Source organism: Pezoporus wallicus, unplaced genomic scaffold (genome assembly GCF_028554395.1).
Source record: "Pezoporus wallicus isolate ANWC-B61680 ecotype Strahan unplaced genomic scaffold, APGP_CSIRO_Pwel_v1 contig_2492, whole genome shotgun sequence".
Lineage (NCBI taxonomy): Eukaryota > Metazoa > Chordata > Aves > Psittaciformes > Psittacidae > Pezoporus > Pezoporus wallicus.
This window is the reverse complement of record NW_026637796.1, coordinates 1,958,936-1,981,046: the sequence shown is the minus strand read 5'-3', so window position 1 is coordinate 1,981,046 and position 22,111 is coordinate 1,958,936. Positions and strand designations below refer to the sequence as shown.

Sequence of the window (22,111 nt, the reverse complement as noted above, 5' to 3'; positions counted from 1 at the left end):
TAGCAGCATGCTCTGTTTACCCTGCTCTGGATTTCTGTTGAAGATGTTTCATTTCATATTCTTAAGTCATACCCCATCACGAAGTTTGTAATTGCTAATGTTGCAAACTTGGAAGCTGTGTAGGCATTGAAAGTACATTTTTTTTTTAGATATTTCAAGAAAAGGCAATGCTTTTCAGTCGAGATAGGTGAGGAACATTCTGATTTGTGTTGTGATGCAAGTTTAGCTAGAAGCATTAGTATATTGCAGAATGCACCAATTGCTACTGGCTCATTGAATCATCTCCTCCAGTGAGATGTCATAATGTTGCCATCTCATTCTGTGAGGCTGGCTGTGTATTCACTGTAACATGTTGCTTAACCACACCAGTTTGCTACTTACATTGTCTTCAAGTACTGACAGAAGGGAAAGAGAACAACATGTACCGCATATCCTGTGCTTTTTTCCCTTATGTATAGCTTCCCACCAAATATCTGTCAAGAGTCCAGACCTTACCATTCCTGAGTCATTGAGACCGCTGGATTAGGAGTAGCTCTTTGAAATGGCAATGTAATATTCTGCTTTTGTTAGAGCCCAGGGTAAAGGCAATACGAAATTTGATGCTAAAATTGTTCCAAGTTCTAACAATGTTTTAATACTATCTCTTTTATACTAGTTTGAGGAACTGGCTTCCCAAAAGCTGTAACTGTAGAATGGTTGTATGACAGTTTGTCTTTTCATAGTTCTGCCGTAGATATAAGTTGTGCATTAATCCCTCTTGCCTTTTCCCCAACATCTTGGTTCCGTTTCAGAATGTCTTAAGAGCTTTTATACTTCATATCGCCTTCCACAGAATCTGAAAAACAGCAGTTATTAACCCTGGAAGACTCAGTTCAGTATTGTAGGCTAGCACATTTAGACGGCAAATCCTCTGTGGGCAAAATAAGCTTTTTCAGCCCAGCTAACCAAAGAAAAGGATGTTCTTCAGTAGTGACTCCCTGTATTAAGACTTGAATATTTTTCCTTGGAAGTACTAAGCTTTTATTTCAGTGTATTTGTTGTGGGCAGAAAAGAAGGAACCAATATCTTGGTGTTGAGCAACTGCTTAAATTTTGCAGATGAAAGCCTATGGTATGAATACTGCCTCCCTACTGCAGCCACTGTGCTCAGAAATGCTTAAAACAAGGGATGCTGTCTTTGCTGACATGGTGGTGGTGCTTTATCCCCAAGAACTAAATGATTCTGTTGTGCCACAACAAGCATAGTTGCAGAGTGAATAAAACTGCAGGTTTACTATCATATTTTGCTCAAGTGGAGTTTTTTTTCCTGCTCAGTCCATAGCACAGTGTAGCTGTGCTCTTGCTAGGATATTCTAAAGACTGTCAGTACCCACGTACCATAAGATGTTTCAGTAGCTAAACCCATGATTTATGGAAAGTTCTTTTCCTTCAAAGAGATGAGTAACTGCTGCCTGCCTTATCCTACAGGGAGGCTTGTTCAGGCATAAATGCATTGTGTAATTTGTATCCTCCCCCATGTAGTTGCTCTGATATTTTTAAAGTGGGAAGCTCTGCAGTGTTCATGAACTTGGGAAACTAGTTTATTTGCTTTAGGAAAAAAAGCCCTTACTCTTGAAATGTTTTGCCAAGGTGGGTATTTTGCTCTGCGTAAAGAAGTGGTTTTGTTTTCTTTCTCTTAATTCTGGGAGCATGGAGAAATCACCTGTGTAGCTTGTGATTGTGATGGAGCAGGAACAATTGGATAATGCCAAATTTTGCAGTATAAATGTTTGCTTTGTGTCTTTTTTCAAAGAGATTTGTATTACAAGAACAATTGTATACAACATTGTACAAAGTAGCATGTCTGAATACTGTTTCAGCATTCATCTTGCAATTGGAGTTCTGTGAATTACTTAAAACACAGTTAAAGTTTAGGTTGAGACATTATGGTCTGCATTTTTCTTTTTTTAGTCTTCATCATCTTTTGGCATCCTGCCTTTTCAGCCAGCTGCACAGCATTAGTCTTGGCTCTTTATAGAGAGCTCTTAGGCTCTGGGGAACTCTGACAAGAACACGGAAGCTCAGATGTACCATATTCTGTGTTGCAAGGTAGATGTGAGCTTATCAGGAAAGCATACATCCTCAGAGGATGCTAGACCCTCTATGCAGATACCCTTGTGCTCATGATGAGTTTTCGTAATGTTTTAAAGGTATGTTCCCACCCCATTTCGAATTTTGGAGGAGTCAAATTTGAGGTTTGAGTTAGTATCTACACTGTCTATACTAGTCAGCTTGCAAGCATCCTGGTGAAAAGGTTGAACATGCTGACTTTTATCAATTTAATAATACAAGGTTACTAAGGGCAAAAGGTTTTTCTACTGGGAAGGTGCTGGGAGTTGGTCAGCAGAGCTGCCTGCGTGAGTGGACCCAAATAAAATTTATATTCAGCAAAACTCACAAATGCAACATGTTAGTGTTAATCCGGAAAATGTGGCTAGCATTCTACATTATCTCATTACCTGACATCGTGAATGCTTCCTAATGTGCTTCGTGTCTTCTATGTGTACAACAGGGTGGAAGAAAATATGAATGAGTATGCTGGTTTCAGGTGGTAGGGGATTTTTAAAGAGAAAGAAAGAGGAGACAGTAGTTGGGTGAGAAGAAATGAGGTGGAGAGAAACATACTGCATCTAAACGAAGTGCTGTATTCTTCTCCAGAGCAGGCACATTGAGGCTATTCTACTGGCAAGAAGGGCGGTTGTTATCATGCTGTTAAGACTTCAGTTGGTCTAAGGAGAGAAGTCTGACTCTGAAGAGTTAGTATGCTGCTTGACCTCATCACAAGATAATATTCTGTAGCAAATGCTGTGAAGAATGTGAATATAACAGCTTCTTGAGAAAAAAATTGGCAAGCAGGCAAGTAGAAGCAGACTGTGAGACACTTCTTACAAACTGTGCTTAGAAACCAATCTGTTCTTCTTTATTGTTCTCTGATGAAGGGATGGATTATAAATGGTACAGACAGCCTTGAGGCCTGCGATAATACAGTGTCTAGCTTTTCCAGTTGGAGGCTTAAAACCTGAATGCTTTTTATGTGAAAAAGAGTAGGAATCCATTAAAAAAAATTCCCAACTTACATGTCAAAACTTCAGCCATAGGAGCAAATAATTATTCCAGGCAGAAAGACAGATTTGTTTATTTGAAAGAACAAAATTTTAAACGTATTTACATTTCTTTCCTGCTTTGCTTATAATTTGGCTAAGATAAATGTCTGAAGTTGGAAGTATTAATAGAGAAGAGATCCCTTCCCTGTCATCTCCCCTTCAGTCTGCCCTTAAAGTGCATGCAAATTCAAACTTCCCTTACATGGCAGTACACTGAATTCAGTTTTTTTGATATCGTTAACAGCATGTGGTTGTCTAGAACAACAAAAAGTTACATGTCTCATGTGAGTGTCATACAAGCTCAGCACACCAATGCATCGTAGATTTTTATCCTGCTGAGTGTAAGCATGGAAGCAATGTTCTGCTCCATTAATAGCCCATTTGCATTCTCACAAAGTCAAATAAATGTTAGAACAAAATATGGAAGCAGGATTGGTTATTGTGCCATGGGCCTTAACTGCTCTCTGCATAAGAAGTGGCCTGTGCTCTATATATGATTTTGTATCGTACAGTTGTTGACAATGATTTATATTTGCCTGCCCTGAAATCCTCTCATGACTGGTCTGATGTATGGTAAGCAGGCAGAGGAGCCGGATTCAGCCACTTGATGGTTTTGTTCCTTCTGCTTATCAGCTTTTCTCTGAAAGAACATCTTTCCTCTACTTGTTTTATATCAAGTGTAAGGCAAAAATCAGCGAAATTAATCGAAGTAGATCAAAATGCAGTGTGATTTTTGTGCGATAAACAAAATCGTCTTGAATAGCTGGGTACATCAGTAGGCTGGCTAATAGGGCCATCTGCTGGCAGGTGTACTCTGACAAGATAACTTTGAATTTTGATGGGAAAGAGTCTGGGACTGGTTAATGGCTTGATTCTATCTTCCAAACACCCGTGATTCTTTTTAAGTTATCTTTGTAAGCGGCTTCTTACTTCATATTAATTTCTGGCTTCATAGCAGAACTTATTATTGTAGAAAGAGAGCTGCTTAACTATAAATTTAAGCTCCATTCACATGTTAAATGGGATGTTTGATCTGTGAGTAGTATTGCCATAGGTTATGCCATAATTTAAAGCTATTCTGAGGACATATGGCTCTGTAGATGAATCTTTAGTATCAATGAACAACGATTAATGCTACTCTTCACTCTTCACACAAAATGTCTGTGTTAGGGACATTTTGATTACAATTACAGATCAGATTTCTTGTGAGCAAACGAAGAAGCCAAATGGTCTGACATACTAATATCATTACATTTCTTGTCTTTAACACTGAAAAGCCTTTTGAACATGTTTTAGGTTTATTTTCACAAGCACTGTGTAATCAATGTTGCATCTTAAACGACAAATTTGTATTTGTGTATGTGTGCTCATGTTTGCTTGCCTGTATGTCCCATGTTTGGTGACTAGCAATATGATAAATCATAACTGAGGCTATGATCTCTCTCTCTTTGCAAGTTTACAGTGAGTAACATGGAATATATGTGTGTATAAGATTGAACTGAGTAAACAACACATGTAAGCATGCTTCTTGGATTTGTCTTTTGAGAACCTGCAGTTTCCTTTCCAGAAGATTTCATTACAGGAAAGGTGAAAGGTTTTTTAATGTGCATCAGTCTACACTGCTTGGCAGTGCTGGTGTAACAGATCACAAGATTGTCTCTAGCCAGTGGCAAAGCAAGGTTAGTCTTGTTTCCAGTAGTGTTTAGAGCAGGACACTTAAAGCAGTATCCCTGGTCACTCGGGTGACTACAGCAAAGCAGTAGTTACTTGCTGACATAATGGCAAGGAACTACAGGCTAAAGGCACCCTCTGAGGATGCACTGATCTGACTCTATCAAAAAATCTTTCATCGTCCATCTCTGGTTTTTGTTGTCTCTAGCAGCATATACATTCCTCCCACAGAAAAAGGATGTTACAACATACTGACTATGGGCTGCTCTGACCTTTTTGACTTCTAAACAATTCCTTTTTTACTTCCTTTGACAATTCAGCAAATGAAGTGATGGAGATGAATTTCATTACAGGTGCTTTGATTGAAATTCTTTATTGCTTACTTATTAAACCTGGCTGTAAATGTCACTGATATATAGACACCATGAAAGCACAACCGTTAGCCAGTGAGCACCAGGAGTGCTACTATATAGAAACTGTGTACAGATGGGTGAGATTCCTTTTAGCCAAAAGACTACACAAGAGTAAAGCAAAGTGTTTTTTATATTTTGTGTGGATTAGAGCTATTCTGGACCAATTCTTTTTGCTGGTAGTTCATTCTATGTTCTCACCTTTCTATTTCAGTGACTGTTTCGTTATGTGCTCTATAAGAATGGCAAAATACATTTCAGTATATCAGGAAGGATGGATTGGACTATGGAAAGGAGGAAATAATCTTCCCTAGTCTCTGAGAAATTTGTAAGAAGATTCCCGCAGTATTGGAAAATAACTTGGCCACATGAGTAATATGGAGAGAGCTAATGAAGGTCTGACGATTGGGGTAGATGGGAGGCCAGGTGTGCTGTTGTTTCATATTTATCTCTCTCTCCTGTAAGTCTTTTGGCTAAATGCAGGAGCTCTCCAGTAAGTCTGTAATTCTTAGTAAAGTTTTGTCAAGTTCACTTGGGAAAAAGTGTACTGTATTGGGAAATGACATTTTATCTGTGGAGTCCAATTTTATTTCTGATTTACTGTACTGAATTCTGGTCGGAGTTGTCTACACCTGTGGAAGTTCTTGTTTGCACAGTGATACCGGGCTACTGCAAATGTTGCCTGCGTTGTTTGACTTTGGTGTAGCTGCCTTCTCTTCCATGTGGTGAAACCCTGTTTTGTTAGCATGGCAGTATGTAGGCTGTGGCTTTTTTTTCTGTCGTGTGACATATTGGATGTGTGGTGTACACTGTGACTATATCAAATAAAGCACTAAGGCAGGCAACTTTTTTTTTGTGAGGGTCCACAGGTTCTGCACAACTGGTTCTGAGCAGGCTATTGCTCAACACATGGGCAAGAAAATGCCCATGTAGGGCATACAGAAGAACTGTAAGGGGGTTCTTCATAAAGTGGACAAAACTACTACATTTGTACTAAAAATTGCAATGGAATACGATTTTCCTGCTGATATCCAATCCGTTTGTCATCGTCTCCAGCATTAGCTTGAGAACAGGCAGCTCAGCTCAGGTTACGGAGAGAGGGAGGGCTCAACTGGGCCTCAGGCAGGGGCAGAGACAAAGACCATCCATCGCTGTAGGACTCTGACAGCGGCTGAGGGGGGACTGAGCTGCTTCTAGCAGCTCACCAGTGCCTCAGCATCTTTGTGCTGTGAAATTTGATTTTTTTTTTTTGTTAGTTTTGGATGGTGATAAACATTTTTGTTCTTGGGAGATTGGTTTTATTTATTAACCAAAAATGAAGAGAAATAGCCTGTCCTCCTTTAATGTGTCTCTGTGGTTGCTGTTCACAACAGTGATACTTCAAGGTGAGAATACTGCTTGATAGCTAAATGTTGCATTGAGGTTTACTTAACTCGGGAGATGGTGTCTTGATGTGTCTTGTGTGGTTGAACTCCAGAAGGCTTTCAGCTGCTTTGTTTTACTTTGTCTCACTGATGATACAGACAAAATGAATGACCATGTACAGCCAGAATTTAAATGCTTTCTGGGAAGCTTTTATTTGTCAGGATTTCTTCTTAGTCAGGAAGGTTTGCTTTGAACTCTGGTTAGTTCAGGAAGTCACTATGAGTCACCAGAGTGATATACTTCAAAGCACTTGGTTACTCTGTAGTGTCATCTGGCGTTTGTGCAAGTGTTACTGTCCTCACCCTTTGCTTGCAGAAATGCGTGAATCTGTCTAAAGGTAATACAGAGACTGCCTAGAGAAACTATGACGTACAGAACTGTGAAACAGCACAACTGCTGTTTAAAACCTGAAGTTTCAGTGACATTTTCTTAGTGATCAAGTCTGGTTAGCAAGAAGGATCTCCAAATACATGTTAGTGCAAGGATGTGTTTATACATTGTACAATTGCCAATTTGTGAAGAAAAGCAGCTCAGAGTTTTTCCAGGTAGCTAATAAATACATAAATATTTCTGAAAGTAGCATGAATCTATTAGTGCTGTATTCAGGGAGATATCGCAAGTCATTAGCCTGGGAGTAAGTCTGACTTCAGACTTTGATTCTAATTTTAGCTTGGCAGATGTGTGACTTAAGAAAATAATCTATATAATCAGTGTGTATATATATACATATATAATCTGTAAAAATATACCTATGAAAGACAACAGTAAAATAATGGTAATGATATTTACCTTTAAAAAGGCAGGAATATCCATATGCAGCTTTTTTTTTTGAGTGTGAAAAACTAAAGTTAGCTATTCATTTACTACAGGTGAATGCTGTCATCAGGTATTGAATAGCTTCATCAGGTATACTTCTGTTTCTGAACTAAATGATATTCTACAGTATATGAATGACAAATATAGGAAATACCACTTTCCTACTTTAAGGTAGAGAATACTACTTAAAGCTGTAGGATGAAGGTGTCTTGTTATACTACCCAGTGCTTAATCTGATATACTGAACAAATCTGTTATCTAGCTGTAGAATCAGCCAAAGGAAAATATGCTCACATGCTGTTTAATGAACTCTTTGAAGACTACTCAAATGCTCTAAGACCAGTGGAAGACACAGATAAAGTACTGAATGTCACTCTTCAGATCACATTATCCCAAATTAAAGACATGGTGAGTAATAGGTTTTCTAAAGATCTGCAAGAAAGGTACTAGCAGTAAACCTTTTGCTTGGAGTAGGAAAAGCAACTTGTATTTTTTTGTGACAACTTCAGTAATGCTTCCTCAGGAGGGTCCGGTTCTCCCAGTACTTTGTAGATTCCTACCTGACTTCCATTGTAAGTCTGCAAACTTCAAGCTGCTGAATTGTTAACTTGTAGTTAGATGTTGGTGTCACACCCTCCAGGCAACTTTTGCTGAGTTTTAAATAAACAGAGCAAATGCTTTTTCTAAGTTGCAGTTAATTCCTACATAAATGCCCTATTTTAGCCTTCAGTAACTTTTCTATAAATTTGGTTGAGCCAGATACACTTTTAAGGCAAAAGAAAATGTGTCTGAAAGGAGAATGGAAAATCACTCTTGTGACTTCTGAATTACAACTTCAAGGCCTCACCAAGCTTTAAGAACTTGTTAGACTGAATCTGTCAGCTGCTTGGTATTCTTAAAAGGAAATTCTTAAGATACTAGGAGCTTTAGACAACTGTGATTGAAGCTAGGGAGGATGCAGGGGGGAGAAAGTTGGGCAAAAGAAAGTCAACAAGTGAGCTCAGTATAGTGTATGGGCATATGGCTGGGAAGTACTCTTGTGGCCTGTTAGTGTTCTGGCCTGTTTCGAGCACTACTTTAAAGCTATAGAACAAATGCTGTCTGCTTCTAAGATGTGATTTTTGTCACCTTCAGCTAGATATACTTTTACATTTTTATGCAGGATGAAAGGAACCAAATTTTGTCAGCTTACTTATGGATTCGACAAAGCTGGTATGATGCATACCTCAAATGGGACAAAGATAAATATGATGGGCTGGATTCTATCAGGATTCCAAGCAGTTTGGTTTGGAGACCAGATATTGTCCTATATAACAAGTGAGTGTGGCTGTTGAAAATCAGCTGAATATGTCTGAGGGAGGGAGGGGTTTGGGGGAGGAACTGGCACAGAGTCTGAACTTCTGTAACTGTATCTGACCTTTGCAAGGTGTGTGTGTGTTGTCTTAACGTTTGTTTCTGATAATTTAAATATTTTTCAATAAAACCATAGGCAAGGTTTGGTAGTTGATTATGGTACACAGCAAAGCTGTTCTCTGTTTCTCTGCACTGGGATTTGAATACCCTGGCAGCCTGAGTGCTATCTGCTGAGACTGCTGAAGAGCTCTGGAAGGTTGTCCACAAAAAGGCTGCACTCCTTGTCTGCTCTTCCAGGCCACTAGTGACCAGTAGATTATTTTCATCTTTGGATGGATTCTTATCCTACTGTATCCTGTTTGAGGTCAAGTTTGAAGGCACTGTGGCCAACAAAGAGAACAAAATTTAGCAGCACTGTTGTTTGGCATTAACAGGCATTAGCACCTGTTAAAAAATAGTTAATAACAAGTTTGTACTGAAGTTCAGTAGAAATAGAAATATGTTTTCACAAGTGTGGTTTTAATGGTGTGAAGTGAGGGTCTTCTGCTTTGCCCCCTCTTCCCTATCCCACACTTGAAGTTGTTGCCTGTCAATCCTGACTGTCATTTTTCTGTCTTTTAGAGCTGATGATGACTTTTCAGAGCCTGTGAACACTAATGTTGTGTTGAGATATGATGGAAAAATCACTTGGGACGCACCTGCTATCACAAAGAGCTCATGTGTAGTGGATGTATCTTATTTTCCTTTTGATAGCCAACAGTGCAACCTTACATTTGGGTCCTGGACCTATAATGGTAATCAGGTAGACATCATCAATTCTCTTGATAGCGGTGACCTCTCTGACTTTGTAGAAGATGTGGAATGGGAAATTCATGGTATGCCAGCAGTTAAGAATGTCATCACTTATGGCTGCTGCTCTGAGCCTTATCCAGATGTGACCTTCACACTGATTTTGAAAAGGAAGTCTTCTTTCTACATATTTAATTTGTTGCTTCCTTGCATTTTGATCTCTTTCCTGGCTCCACTGGGATTCTATCTCCCTGCAGACTCTGGGGAAAAAGTGTCTCTGGGTGTTACAGTTCTTCTTGCTCTGACTGTGTTCCAGCTGATGGTTGCAGAGATCATGCCTCCCTCTGAAAATGTACCCTTGATAGGTGAGCTTTATACACTTTGTCTTTTAATATGGCTTATTAGTAGTAGAGTTGTATGTGTAATTTGTGGCTTTTGGGAAGATAAAGATGCTACACTCTTAAAACACAGTGAAATACTTACAATGCATGTGGAATTTGTACAAATATGCTGCAGCTCTTTAAGTTTTTGTGTTCATTTTAAATTATGTATAATCTATTTTGTATTAAATGTAGTTAGATATTTAGGGTTATTTTATCATGTCTTGTAGTAAAGCTAATGATGGAAACATCAGTTTTAGAATCAGTGTATGAAGTGTAAGCAAGAAATAAGTACAAGGTCATACTGCTTCAAGACATGTTTCTGTCAAATCTAGATGGTTGGATGGCCTGGCTGGGATGCTCAGAGTTGACTTAATATCTGTCAATCATTACATTGAATTGTAATTCCTGCAATCCATTATGCTGGATTTTAACTTTTGTCTGAGAATTCAGAAGAGCTGATGTGTAGTGGAAGGGTGGTGTTCAGCACTGTCTGTTAACCTTTTGCCAGGACCTTTCTCCTGCCCTGGGCTGATCTGCCCTCTCAGAAATGAGGCTGTCTGCCTCGGAACACAGTTGCCTCCCCACTGGCTTCCAGCTTCATTAACAGAATTCAGATCTATTACTTTTAGTTTCATTATTAATGTGTATACAGAAAACTACATGGCTTAACTGAGACAAAACACTGGTCAATGAATGCATTTCCCACACCAGCAGCAACTATTCCTGCCTAGAATAGCAGACCTAGCTTTAGTTTGCTTTCTCCATTACCTGACTCTCACTCAACATCCTTTCCAACCCCTTTGAAAACTGGGATCACATCATGCTTGTCTGTGGCTAGCCTTTGCTTTTCCTGCAGAGGCTGTGCAACAGTTGAGCAGGACTGGGAGCTGCCTCTTTGCACAGAACAGAAGCCACAGTAGGTTATCTGGAGAGCTGTGTACTGCAGTTGTGAAAAGCAGTGGCTGAGTGGCACAGTTCGTACTCGCTGTGTTTATTATCTATTCCTGGACAGAGTGAACCTTGCTTTTATTTGGACTAGCCATGCTAAAATTTGCACATACAGCTAGCAAATATCAACAGGCAATGGAGCCACCTTTTAGCTCTGTGCCTGGCCTCTCAACTGTCACTATGCTAGTTATGGATACCAGCAAGGTCTGGATATTCCCTGGCCTGTGTGAGTGTGAAGGCATCCATCCGCTTGTATGGGGTGCGCCAGTAGCTCCAACAATGCATCATCACTTTCGTTAATAGTGGGAAGTGGGATTTCTTATGTGCCACCTGAAGCCATTGACATTGGGATTTTGCAGACACCAGGGAAAGAGGAGGGCTCCTGATGCACCCATTCAGAAAGCAGCTTAATGTTTATCTTGAGAAAACAGAAGGTTTTGACTTACAAATATTTACCATGCTAAAAACTTAATTATCTGAGAGGCATATAAGGTTCTGCTTTAATGACTTTAATCTTTGTTCTTAAATGGTAAATTAAGTGTGATCTATGTAGAGAGAATCAAGATGATTAAAACTAGTTTCACTTGCATTTGCTTAGCACTGTGTTATATTGTTATTTCTGCATATTTTTTTTTAATTATTAGGGTAGCATTTCCAATATGATTTTGTTTTGTGTTCCAGGAAAGTATTACATAGCAACTATGACCATGATAACAGCTTCCACTGCGCTGACAATCATTATAATGAATCTCCATCACTGTGGTTCAGAAGCAAAGCCTGTTCCACAATGGGCCAGGGTGGTTATTTTGGACTACATGTCAAAAATCTTTTTTGTTTATGATGTGGGTGAAAACTGCACAAGTCCAAGAAGAGAGAAAGAAGAAGAACAGAAGTTAGAGGGAGATGAAGGGTGTCAGACTAGGCACACAGAGGTAAGGAGTCACCTTCCCAGCAGGAATGATGACTGCGATATCAAGGAGAAGCCCAATGGAAATTTTGATAAAAGCTATGGAGCTCATGGTGACATTAATGTTAGGGAGACTGTTAATTGCTGTTCCTGTTACAAAATGCTGATTAAAAATATTGAGTATATTGCTAATTGTATTCGAGACCATAAAGCAAACCGGGCCAAAGGAATTGAGTGGAGAAAAGTTGCAAAAGTGATGGACAGGTTTTTCATGTGGATTTTCTTTATTATGGTGTTTTTTATGAGTGTGCTGATCATTGGAAAAGCAGCTTAACTGAAGATGAACATACTCCTTTTGTAAACCTGAATATACTGGGTTGGCTTGTTTTGGTGAAGCTCTGGGACAGGGCTGATTTTGAAATCTTTGTCTTGCATTCTGTAACAGTAAACAAATTGATTTTGTAGGCTGTGATGGTGTGTTGAGCCATTGCTCAGTGAGGGCTTTGTTATTGACTGTCTGCCTTTTAGTGGGGGAGTGCAACCCTGATTGAGGCTGCTGGGCAAGCACTCTGCATTCCATCTTGATGGGTGTCAGCCATGACTTCAAACTAAATGGGGTGGAGCATTGCAGTGGTGGAGCAGACAGCTTTGCAGGGAGCACTACATTCACAGGTCTGCATTTCTGCAGCTTATAATTTCACCAGCCCTTCCCCCGCCAAAGTGAATTTATGACATGGTGGCAGTTCTTGAAAATCCTGTCTTCATTCCCTCTTTCTTTTTTACCTTGTCTTCCTAACATCTTTTTTTATGGCTCTCTAATCATTGTCCTATTGTTTCATAGGCTCTACATGTCCATCTGCTGTGTCTTTCACTTCTAATACCACTGAGTTTACTGAGTATGAAAGATAAATTGATTGTCTTTGTCACCTCCTGCTACTGAATATTACCCTATTGTCACTAGGGCTCCAGAAAGCCAGATTCCCAGGATAACTTGCTCACCAAGCAGGAGGGACTTCTGTCCTTCCTGAATGTCTCATTCCCTATGAGATTTGTCAAGATAGGCTTTTAAATGCTATTTGAGATTGCTTAAATATCAGGTGGTGACTTTTGTCTCTGCTCATCTTGTTGACCTTCATCAATGTTCACCCCATGTGTCCCTTGTCCACTCTTACATCCTCTTTAATACTTAAATTTTAAAGTGCTTACAGGAATGCAAAGGTTCTGTGCATTGCTTAGCACAAAAGCATGATCTTACAGTCTCATTAAAGTAGTAATCAACACTTCTTGCTCAACACCTCAATACTTATGTGAACTTGTTTGCTGACAACGCCAAAACTCCATCTCCTGTGTTTTTTTTTCCTGTTAACCCCTCAGACTGGAACTCTGGAAGATACCTCATCTAGTAAAGTGAGAAGCTAGTACCCTAGGTGTGCCCATGGCAGATAAATTGCTTTTACAAAGCACCCTGAACTTTGAAACCACGATATTCTAGATGCAGTAGGAGGGGCAGAATGACACTGTAATGGATCACAGTCAAAAGTTCATGTGATAAAATTCACTTTCATAATTGTTGCAACTAATAGAAGCATGCCTGTGAAGGTGTAACTTATGAGTAAGGAATCAAAATGGCAAAGTGGTGCAGTTATGCCCAAATTCTTTGGAAGTAAGGTGTTTCTAATTATTATGTAAATGATGCATTGAATTGTTAATACCAGGTTTTCTTTTGTGTGGAATAATTAATGCTGTAAACTTATCTGGATTCTCATACATAATGCAAGCCTTAAAGTCTGGGTTTTAATGTAAAGCTAAACTGGGTGGCTAGCCAAGAATAAACTCAGCATGTGGAAAGTCTCATGTGTTCCCTGTATATTATCAGTTCCTAGTCAACCAGGGTAACTTTGAATTGAATAACTCCTTTAGAATACAAGCTGTTCACTTTCACTGTGCAGAAAAATGGTTGCACCCATTTACAATGGAGTTCAGGATCTGGCATTTATACTGCCTTTTTGGGGAAACTGATTTGTTCTTTGTTGTGGAAAAAAATACTGTTCCAAAAGTTGAGAGAGCAAAGTATTCAGAAAGGGAGTAAAATATTCAGCATGAGTCTTTAGCATGGAGAATTGACGACCAAAGGCTTGTTTCTACTTTATGGGCGGCATAAAGCAGAGTTACTGTTCACTGCCTCTTCCAGTATAGGATCTAGGTACATTAAATGTACAGTGTGTATCAGTGGCGGAGTCTACGAATGTTCAAAGGCTGAGGAACTCCTTGCACTGGGATTTGTGAATGATGAAAGGTTATATGGATTTAAACAGCTGGCAGATAAACATGAAAGCCAAATCTGTCAGCATACTACCAGCTAGTCATGAAGTGTTGAAAGGTGGAGCAATATGTCAGGGATTCGTGACTCTGTATTCTTCAGTGTTCTTCATCCCACTAGTGGCACCCATTGGAGACAGCTTCCAGGTTTAGACAGACCTTTAGTCTGACTCAGAATATTTTTCTAAGCAGTTCAGATTGTGCCCATGCCATTCTGTTCAAAACAAACTGCTGCAACTGCAGGCTTCCCATATGTAAGCTTGCAATCATAGGTGCATCGCAGGCATCTGTCATGCTGGTGCTCTTCAGCGTGCTGCATGCTTCAATGGTGTTGAAATCACACTTTGCACTTCCTTAGCATGTTTTATGTAAAGATGTGATTAGTTCTGAAGAGTTCTCTTCCTTACAAAGATGTAATTACAATAAAGAATGCAAGCAGTAGGTGATGAGAGTCAGTAGAAGCTGGTACCTGAGCTGTTAGTGTGAACCCTCATGCTAGGATCCTCAGAATCACACCTTTCGACTTGATAGTTTTCCAGGGTAAAAAAAATGTGATGCTGCATGGTAATGCTTCTGGTGACAAAGTTGACCCAAGGTCCATGCTCCTTCAGCCATCCATCAGGTACCTAGTTTAAAGCTAACTCAGGAGTTTCTAACTAAACTTTAGGGGCTATAGTTTAAAAGTGTTCTTCCCAAAGTCTTGATGTTCAGTTTGTATGTCTCTGTATTTAGAGCAGTAAGAAAACTGCTCTAGATCAACCAAGTGTGTTACCAGTCAGAGCTATACATGACAGCTCTGGTGCTGGGTAGAGACAGAGATGTTTAATTCTGTCTGTCCTGGTCTCTTCCTCTTTCCTTTGGGCGTCTCATGCTTAGATCCAGTAATCTTTGGTGAAGATTAAATCAAGAGATGATGAATGACTATACTTACAGTAACAGAAAATTGTTTATAAGCTTGTCTAAATAACTCTGCAGGCTTAACATGAAGGCAATAGGATGACTTCAGATTTACTGAGGACGACAATGCTATAAAAATACTGTTTGAGATCTGTGTGCTGCAGAGGCCTGTGAAGAATGAGCTGGCAGATTTATTTATTTTTGGTGTTGTACCACCTCTCTCCTCTTGTATTGAGTCATTGCAGTGTTTAAAATTAGAAGAAATAATAAGTTACCTCCTGCGGTGCCTTCACTGTGCTCTCTTTCATGAGCAGAATTACAGAACTGAGGTGTGATGAGATGTTGGGGTGTTGAGTTTCCAGTGGTGCAGAAAGGTAGGAGATGTCCTTAGCTATCACAGGAAATCTGTTCCTGCTTTTGGAAATTGCAGCCTGAAGATTCCAGCTAAACCCAAAAGGATCATCTTGGACAGTAAATAATGTCTTCAAATAGAGAAGCGGGTTTCACAACGTTTCAGAAGTTCAGATGTTACATGATAATCTATCTGCATGTTTCATCCTCTGGTTAACAAACCTTTGTTCTCTGACTCTGCCAGAAGTACGGCAAGTGTCTGAGAGTTGTTTCTCAAGCAGCTCAGGAGTGTGGCAAGAATTCCTGATGGTGTGTCTGTGTCCCCACTGTAGTGCAATTGTTTAGGAGATGGGAAAAGGAGTGTGAGGTGAGAGGGGATTCCTTTCATTCTGTTTATGAAACTGGGAAGAATCCATCTTGTCTTACAAACTTTTGTTACTTGTTGAAGAAAATACATTGATTCTTCTTAAAATCTTTTTCATTAGTGACAGGGTAAAGTTTCAAAGGTGGCCTATGAAGTTTGTATGCAACAACCTCCTTTGTACTTGCAGGCAGAGTTACCTAGAGCTCAATTAAACGAAGAGAACAAGATGAATGTCTTTTCTCTGTTTTCACTGTTTCTGAAGTCCACTAATAAGGAGAAATCTGTGTTAGAGACAAGTCCAGCTGAGTGGAAGGGACAGGAAGGGAGCAGAGGAGTTTGTATCTAGCTTGTGCTGTGCAAATTAGAGCTTTATATTCTCCAGACACCTTTTAAGACCCCTATTCTGTAAGGGGGCAGTGAACAATACTGTTTTTACATTACTGGCCATAAGGAATAACTGAAATTTCAAGTACCCAGCTCAGGTTCATTCTTACCTCTGTAAATATTTCTGTGCATTCAATTGCTACTCTGTAGGCCACAGACTACTGAAGGTCTGCAAGGGCTACCAGGAATATGCTGCAATTGTTCTGTCAAGCTGTACTGGTTTAACCCATCCTCCATGTAGCTATATTTGGAGCTCAACCAACCTCACAAGCTGTCCAGTTCAGCCACTCGGGTGGGCAAGAGGGGCAATGAATTTATTAAAGTGTTTATTGTGCTAGTACTCCTTTGAATCTTGCAAGCTGTATTAGCTCCTGGGAGCTGTCAGGAGCACAAGGTGCTCCCAGGTCCTTTGCCACAAAGGTTAGGTGCTGCAGCCTGCCTCCTTGTTACCTGTCATGCCTGTTCTTGGTCATGTGGGGTCCTGAGTTGCTTTGGCTGGTTGTGACACTGCTGCACCTCCAAACATAGTTCTAGCCATTGTGTTTTCGAAGGGGAAGCCAGGGATACCTTTGCAATGGGATGAAATAAAATACAGTAACAGAGGGAGGATGTCAGTTGATGGGGAGTGTAGTAGGGTGGAGAATGTGGTCTAATTCAGATGCAGTTTTTGCACAGAACTCTTATGTTTCCTCCTGACTACTTCATAGCTTGAGGCTCCTTCTGGCAGCCATGCATATCCAACTCATTTTCTGTCCAGCTCACCTGATTTCTCACAAAGTTGGTAAATGTGCTTCCTCCACAGGAGGCCTGGCATGATTCAGAGGCATTTCAATGTATCCTGTGTCCTGCACTTTTGTTTAGCATGTCAGCATTCTAGGTGACTGCTGATATCTGAGGTGAACGTGTTGCTTTTATCTAGTGTTTTCAGCAAACTGGAAACAGAATAATGATCATAAAACTCTTTCCTCATAGCTTAAGGATGGGAGCTATTCATAAAAGCTTGATACTGAGATCACAAAGCCAAGGGTAAACTGGCTTCTCACCCCCTTGCATTGAACCAGTAGTGTACTGCAAGTGAGCTCTGGGCTATGTTCAGATATGAGCAAAACTGAGTCGCCTTCAGGTGAGCTGCCTTAGTTCTGTGTTTGATTGCCACATTCACTGCCCGGCAGAGGTTTTTTGAGCCATAACAAAGAGGGTTTCTCAACACCATGGTTCAAAGTGGAGCGGGCTGGACAAGTGCTTGTTTGGCACAGCACCCTTGAGCTGCATGAATTCTCAGGAGTGCTTCCAGCCAGCAAGTGCTGTGTCCCCGGGAGCATTCCACTGGGACCCTGGATTCCTGAGCATCAGCAGCAAACCAGCCTGGAGGTTCTGCCCCCAGCGGTGAAGAGGGTGAGGAGGGGTGGGGAGAGCGAGTACATGGCCGCGGTGTCTCTGCTGCGAAAGTCAGCACTCTGCAAAGCTCCTCCTGTGGGATCGTTCCTCACCTGAACCCTGAGGCCTCTAGGGGTCATACAAGTGCTGCTCTGGTTGCTGGGGTGCTTCAGGGCCCTCCTTGTATGCAACTTTTAACGATCCAAACCCCAGAACGCGGTACTTAACCCCCAATGCTCTGTTTTCTCCAAGATGCAACAAGTCATGTAGCCTGTTAGCAGAGCTGTTCCTGCTAACCTTTTATTAAGGTGTAAGTAAATGAAGAATGGCATCCTACAAACAAGTGCAAAGACTGCTGTTCTGAAATGTCGTTTCCTGGTTTATTTAGAAGCCATGCTTTAATTTAGTGTGATGCAGGGGCTAACAGTCTTATGAACACAACTGATCGAGGTAGTCTGTTAGTCCTCCAACTACTGCAGACTGAAGGCTTCATAAGCAGTGGAGATTGGCCCTACCATCTGATCAGAACAGTCTGGCATATTGCTGAGAACAGGAGAAAATGCCTGCTGAAGGCATTTGGTGCTATGGCAGGAGGAACTTAAGCCCTAGGCCAGGTCAGCAGAGATGCGGCTATTTAGGTTCTAACTTCAAGTAATTTGGAAAAAAGAGGGTTTGTGTAGACCTTCTTTTTTCCATTGATCTTGTTCTTCTGAGTTCTTTGTCCCCTTTACTCCTCTAATCCCTATATTCTTTTCTGAGAGTAGAAGACTTGTGTTGTGCCCTAGATTATGACCATACCCACTATAAGTAATAACTTCAGCATGATGGTACTGCTCCCAGTGCCTGACAAATGTCTCTTTGAGTTCACTAGCCATGGATATTGACTGGATAGAGCAACATCCCTGACATGGAAGAAAGAAGGAATATTTGCTCTCACTATGACTTTACAACTAATATCATAACCTGCTCACTGCAACAGTGAAAGAGGGTCCTCTCTCTCTCTGAGACTCTCTACTACCAGCCAGACTGAGGAAGGGGAAATCATTGAGGCAGTTCCACAGATGGCCTTCACTTCAAAAGATGGACACATTGGTAGCTGCAATTTGTAACGCTTCTGAAGAAGAATTGTCTGGAGGCTGAGGTGAGCTTAGTGGGGGCCAAGTGGGAAAAGCACTCCATTGTTACTGGCCTGGAGGCCCCTTGTATCCTTGGCATAGACTACTCCAGGGGAGGGTAATTCAAAGACCCAGAGGGGTCCTGATGGGTTTTTGGTGTAGCCACTGTGAACACAGAAGATCAAATAGCTGTCTACCTTGCCTGGCCTCTTGGAAGATCCCTTCCTTGTGGGATTGCTGCGAGTTGAAGAACAGCAGGTGCCAGTTGCTACCAAAATGGTCCACCAGTGGCAATATTGCACAAACCAAGACTTGCTGGCTCTCATCCATGAGCTGATTCATTAACTGGAGAGCCAAGGAGTGATCAGCAAGACTTACTTTTAATAGTTCCATGTGGCCAGTACAGAAGTCTGATGGAGGGTGGAGGTTAACAGTAGATTAGTGTGGCCTGAACAAAGTGATACCACCACTGAGTCCTGCTGTACCAGACATGTTAGAGCTCCACTGTGAACATTGCTTGCTGTGCTGCAGCTGTGACTCTTACATTGCTGTTTTGTAGCATGTATTTTCCTTAAAAAAAACCAACAAACACAAAAACCAGCCAGAACAAGAAGGTAATTATGAACCAAATTTGTATGACTGTTGGTTTAAATGCATTTAATGCATCCTATCATACAGGAGCATGGGACTATTACTCATTTCAGAAATTCCTGTCCATACAGAACATCTGAAAAGCTGGAAGTGGTGACGTAAAAGAAAGAAGCCTTGTGGGGATACAGTGGGACCTAAAATTGCAGGTTTTGCACCTGGGTGATGTGGCTTTATCACAGTCTTTAAAGAGCCAAGGGACAGACTTGCAGTGGTTTGACATCTGGTTTCAATGAGATGCTTTAATGTGTTAAAAGTAAAGCACCAGAATATTGTTATAGCTCTGGGCCATGGTCTTGCTGGGACTGCAGGCTTGTAGTGGCTTGCCTAGCAGCAGGCACCCTATGGCATTCTTGCAGGTGATGTGAATAAGTTGCTCTAGAGGGAGGTGAATACAAGACAGAACACAGCGATTCTCCCTTTTTTTTCATTGCCTGATATGGTTAGTGGGGGTGCTTAGGTAGGACAGTGTATATCACTAGTGATTTCTCTATTCTACTTAACAACTACAGCTGGGTTTTGTTTTCTGCGCCAAATGAAGCATTCCTTGACAAGTTTAGAGATGGCATTTGTAGAAATAAAGCATAGTGCTAGAATAGCTGCTCTGGATCCCGCCTAGGCTGCTGGCACCTGTGGGTGCTTTGTGCCCTGGGAGCAGGACCACTGCTTTGGAGTTGTCCCAAAGGTGTATTGGGCTTACCTACAGCTCTGCAGTTCTCATATGTTGAACCTTCAGGTGCACTCAGCATTACTGCTGAATAAACACAGGCAATTTGTATTACAGAGATAAAGATTTCTCTTACAATGGATTAAATCTGCAGGGAAGGGGACTGGAGAATTACTTTAATCCAGGAAGAGCTGTGGAGGGGGGGGAGGGTGTGCCCACAAAAACCCAGCTCTGTTAGAATTTCATTACTCTTCACCTGGTACGTGAGCCTGCCCTCTTTTTATCACTCCTATGGATTGTGCTGTCTCACTGTAAGTATTATCCCTCCAAAGAGCAACTTTATCTATAACATATAATTAACCTTATTGCATGCTATTGAGAGAAAAGGGTTTCACTGTTGTACCAAGCTAGAAGTTCCAAGGTTCACAGCAAAACTGGGTTGAAAAAGCATCTTATCAGTGATCTATGCAGTCACTTGTAATTTGCTCTTGTTCCCTTAAATACTGTCCAACAACTCTAGATCCTGCATGAAATAAGTGGGTTTTTACTTTTATGACCTGAGTATATAACAACTATGGGAGGAGGTTTGCAAAATGTCACATGAGAAGAGCAACGCTAATTCCTTTCACTGCAGTCAGTGGCTGTTGCACAGCCTAGCTTCTGTCTTGGCTTTTCTGCTACAACCTCACAGAGTTAAATGCCAGAGATTTATTACATGCTTTCTATCTGGGTTAATTTTTTCGGCCTCTGAATCTGCTAATTGCTGTTTGTAAATTTTCCTGGTGATAAAGGTCACAAAGATAACTCGGCCCCTGTAGCTTAACCTCTTGGTACACCTCAGGTTATGAAAGGCGGTGTTGAAGTCTGTTGATTAAATTAATTACTCTTCTGAGGTTTCATCATGAAGAAAGACTGTTTTGCCTTTGTAGTTCACTTCCACACAATTTTTACATGATATCTCAGAGTTGGGTTAGGAGCCTCTAATTTTACTGGAGTGCAATCATGGTAGAACCAGCTTTGTCAGACCAACCTTATACTGAGCTGTCTGTTGCATAGGTGCCTTCCCCTAACTCATGATACTGGGAAACATGCTTTTGCTTTTGTTTTCCCTCTAAACTTTCTGTCTTTGACTCTGCATCATCTCTAAGCTGATGAAAGTAGAACAAAGTCTGAGAATAAGACAACCATGTTTTGGTGGCCAAAGTGGCACCAGCCAGCACTCAGTGTTCACTGTAGCTAGTCCCTTCAGACAACTTGCTCATGAAGGTGTGTGTTTCAGAGAGTCAGATTCACTTTCCAAAGCCCCACGTGTGTACAAGTAAGGGGTCCAGTGCCCCAAACCAACCTGTTCCAGTTTGAGAGAACGAGGAGCAAGCTGGCACCAGGGTATCTTCCTAGGAACCGGGGATTGCCCTGCTCCTTCCATCAGGAATTGCTGGTTATCATTTGCTCGCTTGCACTGAAATGTAGGGCCCATTTCCTCTGCTCTTTCTGGAAGTCACACTGGCAGAGTTCAGCATGGCAAGTAGAGCTGAGTTAATTCCAAATCCTGCAGATCGGCTCTTTGTGTGAGATGCTACAAGCAGTGTTACGGGAGGATGTACAGAAGCAGATGCCCCTGTCTTTTCTGCATGCTGTCCCCTTCTTTGCAGAGGTGGTCCTACTGTGTTTTACCACTTTAAACAGGCCCAGCTCCTGCAATCTCTCCTCAGAAGGGAGTTGCTTCTGACCCATGATCATCCCTGTGACCCCTCCACTGGACAGCACCACAAAGGTGGCATTGCAGCTTTTCTGGAGCTCTTACAGCACTGCTGCCTGTGGCAGTGTGCTGGAGGCTTACTGGAGTTTAGGAAGCTCTCCAGAGCAGTTATAGCAGAGAAGACCACTACCAGCAGTCAGCCCAGGCACAAGGGTCAGTTACTTCCCCTTTGTGTTCAAGCCCAGGGCTGAACGCCCCTGGCAGCTCTCCTTTTGCAAGTCCAGGCCTGCAGGTATCAGAGAAGGAACATATGTTGTAACCCTGTGTCCTGTTGTATTGCAGAAAAGCTGATTTCAGCTCTCTCCAGCCCCTTGGCTGGATTGTTTTAACACAGAGTATGAATGCAGTGACAAATGGGCCTTGAAGTAGCTTTTTAGGCAGCATGT

General features: G+C 41.2%; 1 protein-coding gene across 1 annotated transcript; it reads left to right on the top strand.

Moving 5' to 3' along the window:
- Positions 1-7,650: 7,650 nt before the first annotated feature.
- On the top strand, positions 7,651-12,298 carry CHRNA9 (cholinergic receptor nicotinic alpha 9 subunit). Its single transcript, XM_057407625.1, has 4 exons — positions 7,651-7,872; positions 8,627-8,781; positions 9,439-9,971; positions 11,619-12,298. The coding sequence occupies exons 1-4, from the start codon at positions 7,759-7,761 to the stop codon at positions 12,176-12,178; spliced, it is 1,362 nt and encodes a 453-aa protein (XP_057263608.1). The 5' UTR covers positions 7,651-7,758; the 3' UTR covers positions 12,179-12,298.
- The last annotated feature ends 9,813 nt before the right edge of the window (positions 12,299-22,111 follow it).

Coding starts and splice junctions, on each gene's coding strand:
- CHRNA9 (XM_057407625.1), top strand. CDS start 7,759: ATGCTGTTTAATGAACTCTTTGAAGACTACTCAAATGCTCTAAGACCA. Junction 7,873..8,626: donor TATCCCAAATTAAAGACATG/GTGAGTAATAGG, acceptor ATTTTTATGCAG/GATGAAAGGAACCAAATTTT. Junction 8,782..9,438: donor GATATTGTCCTATATAACAA/GTGAGTGTGGCT, acceptor TCTGTCTTTTAG/AGCTGATGATGACTTTTCAG.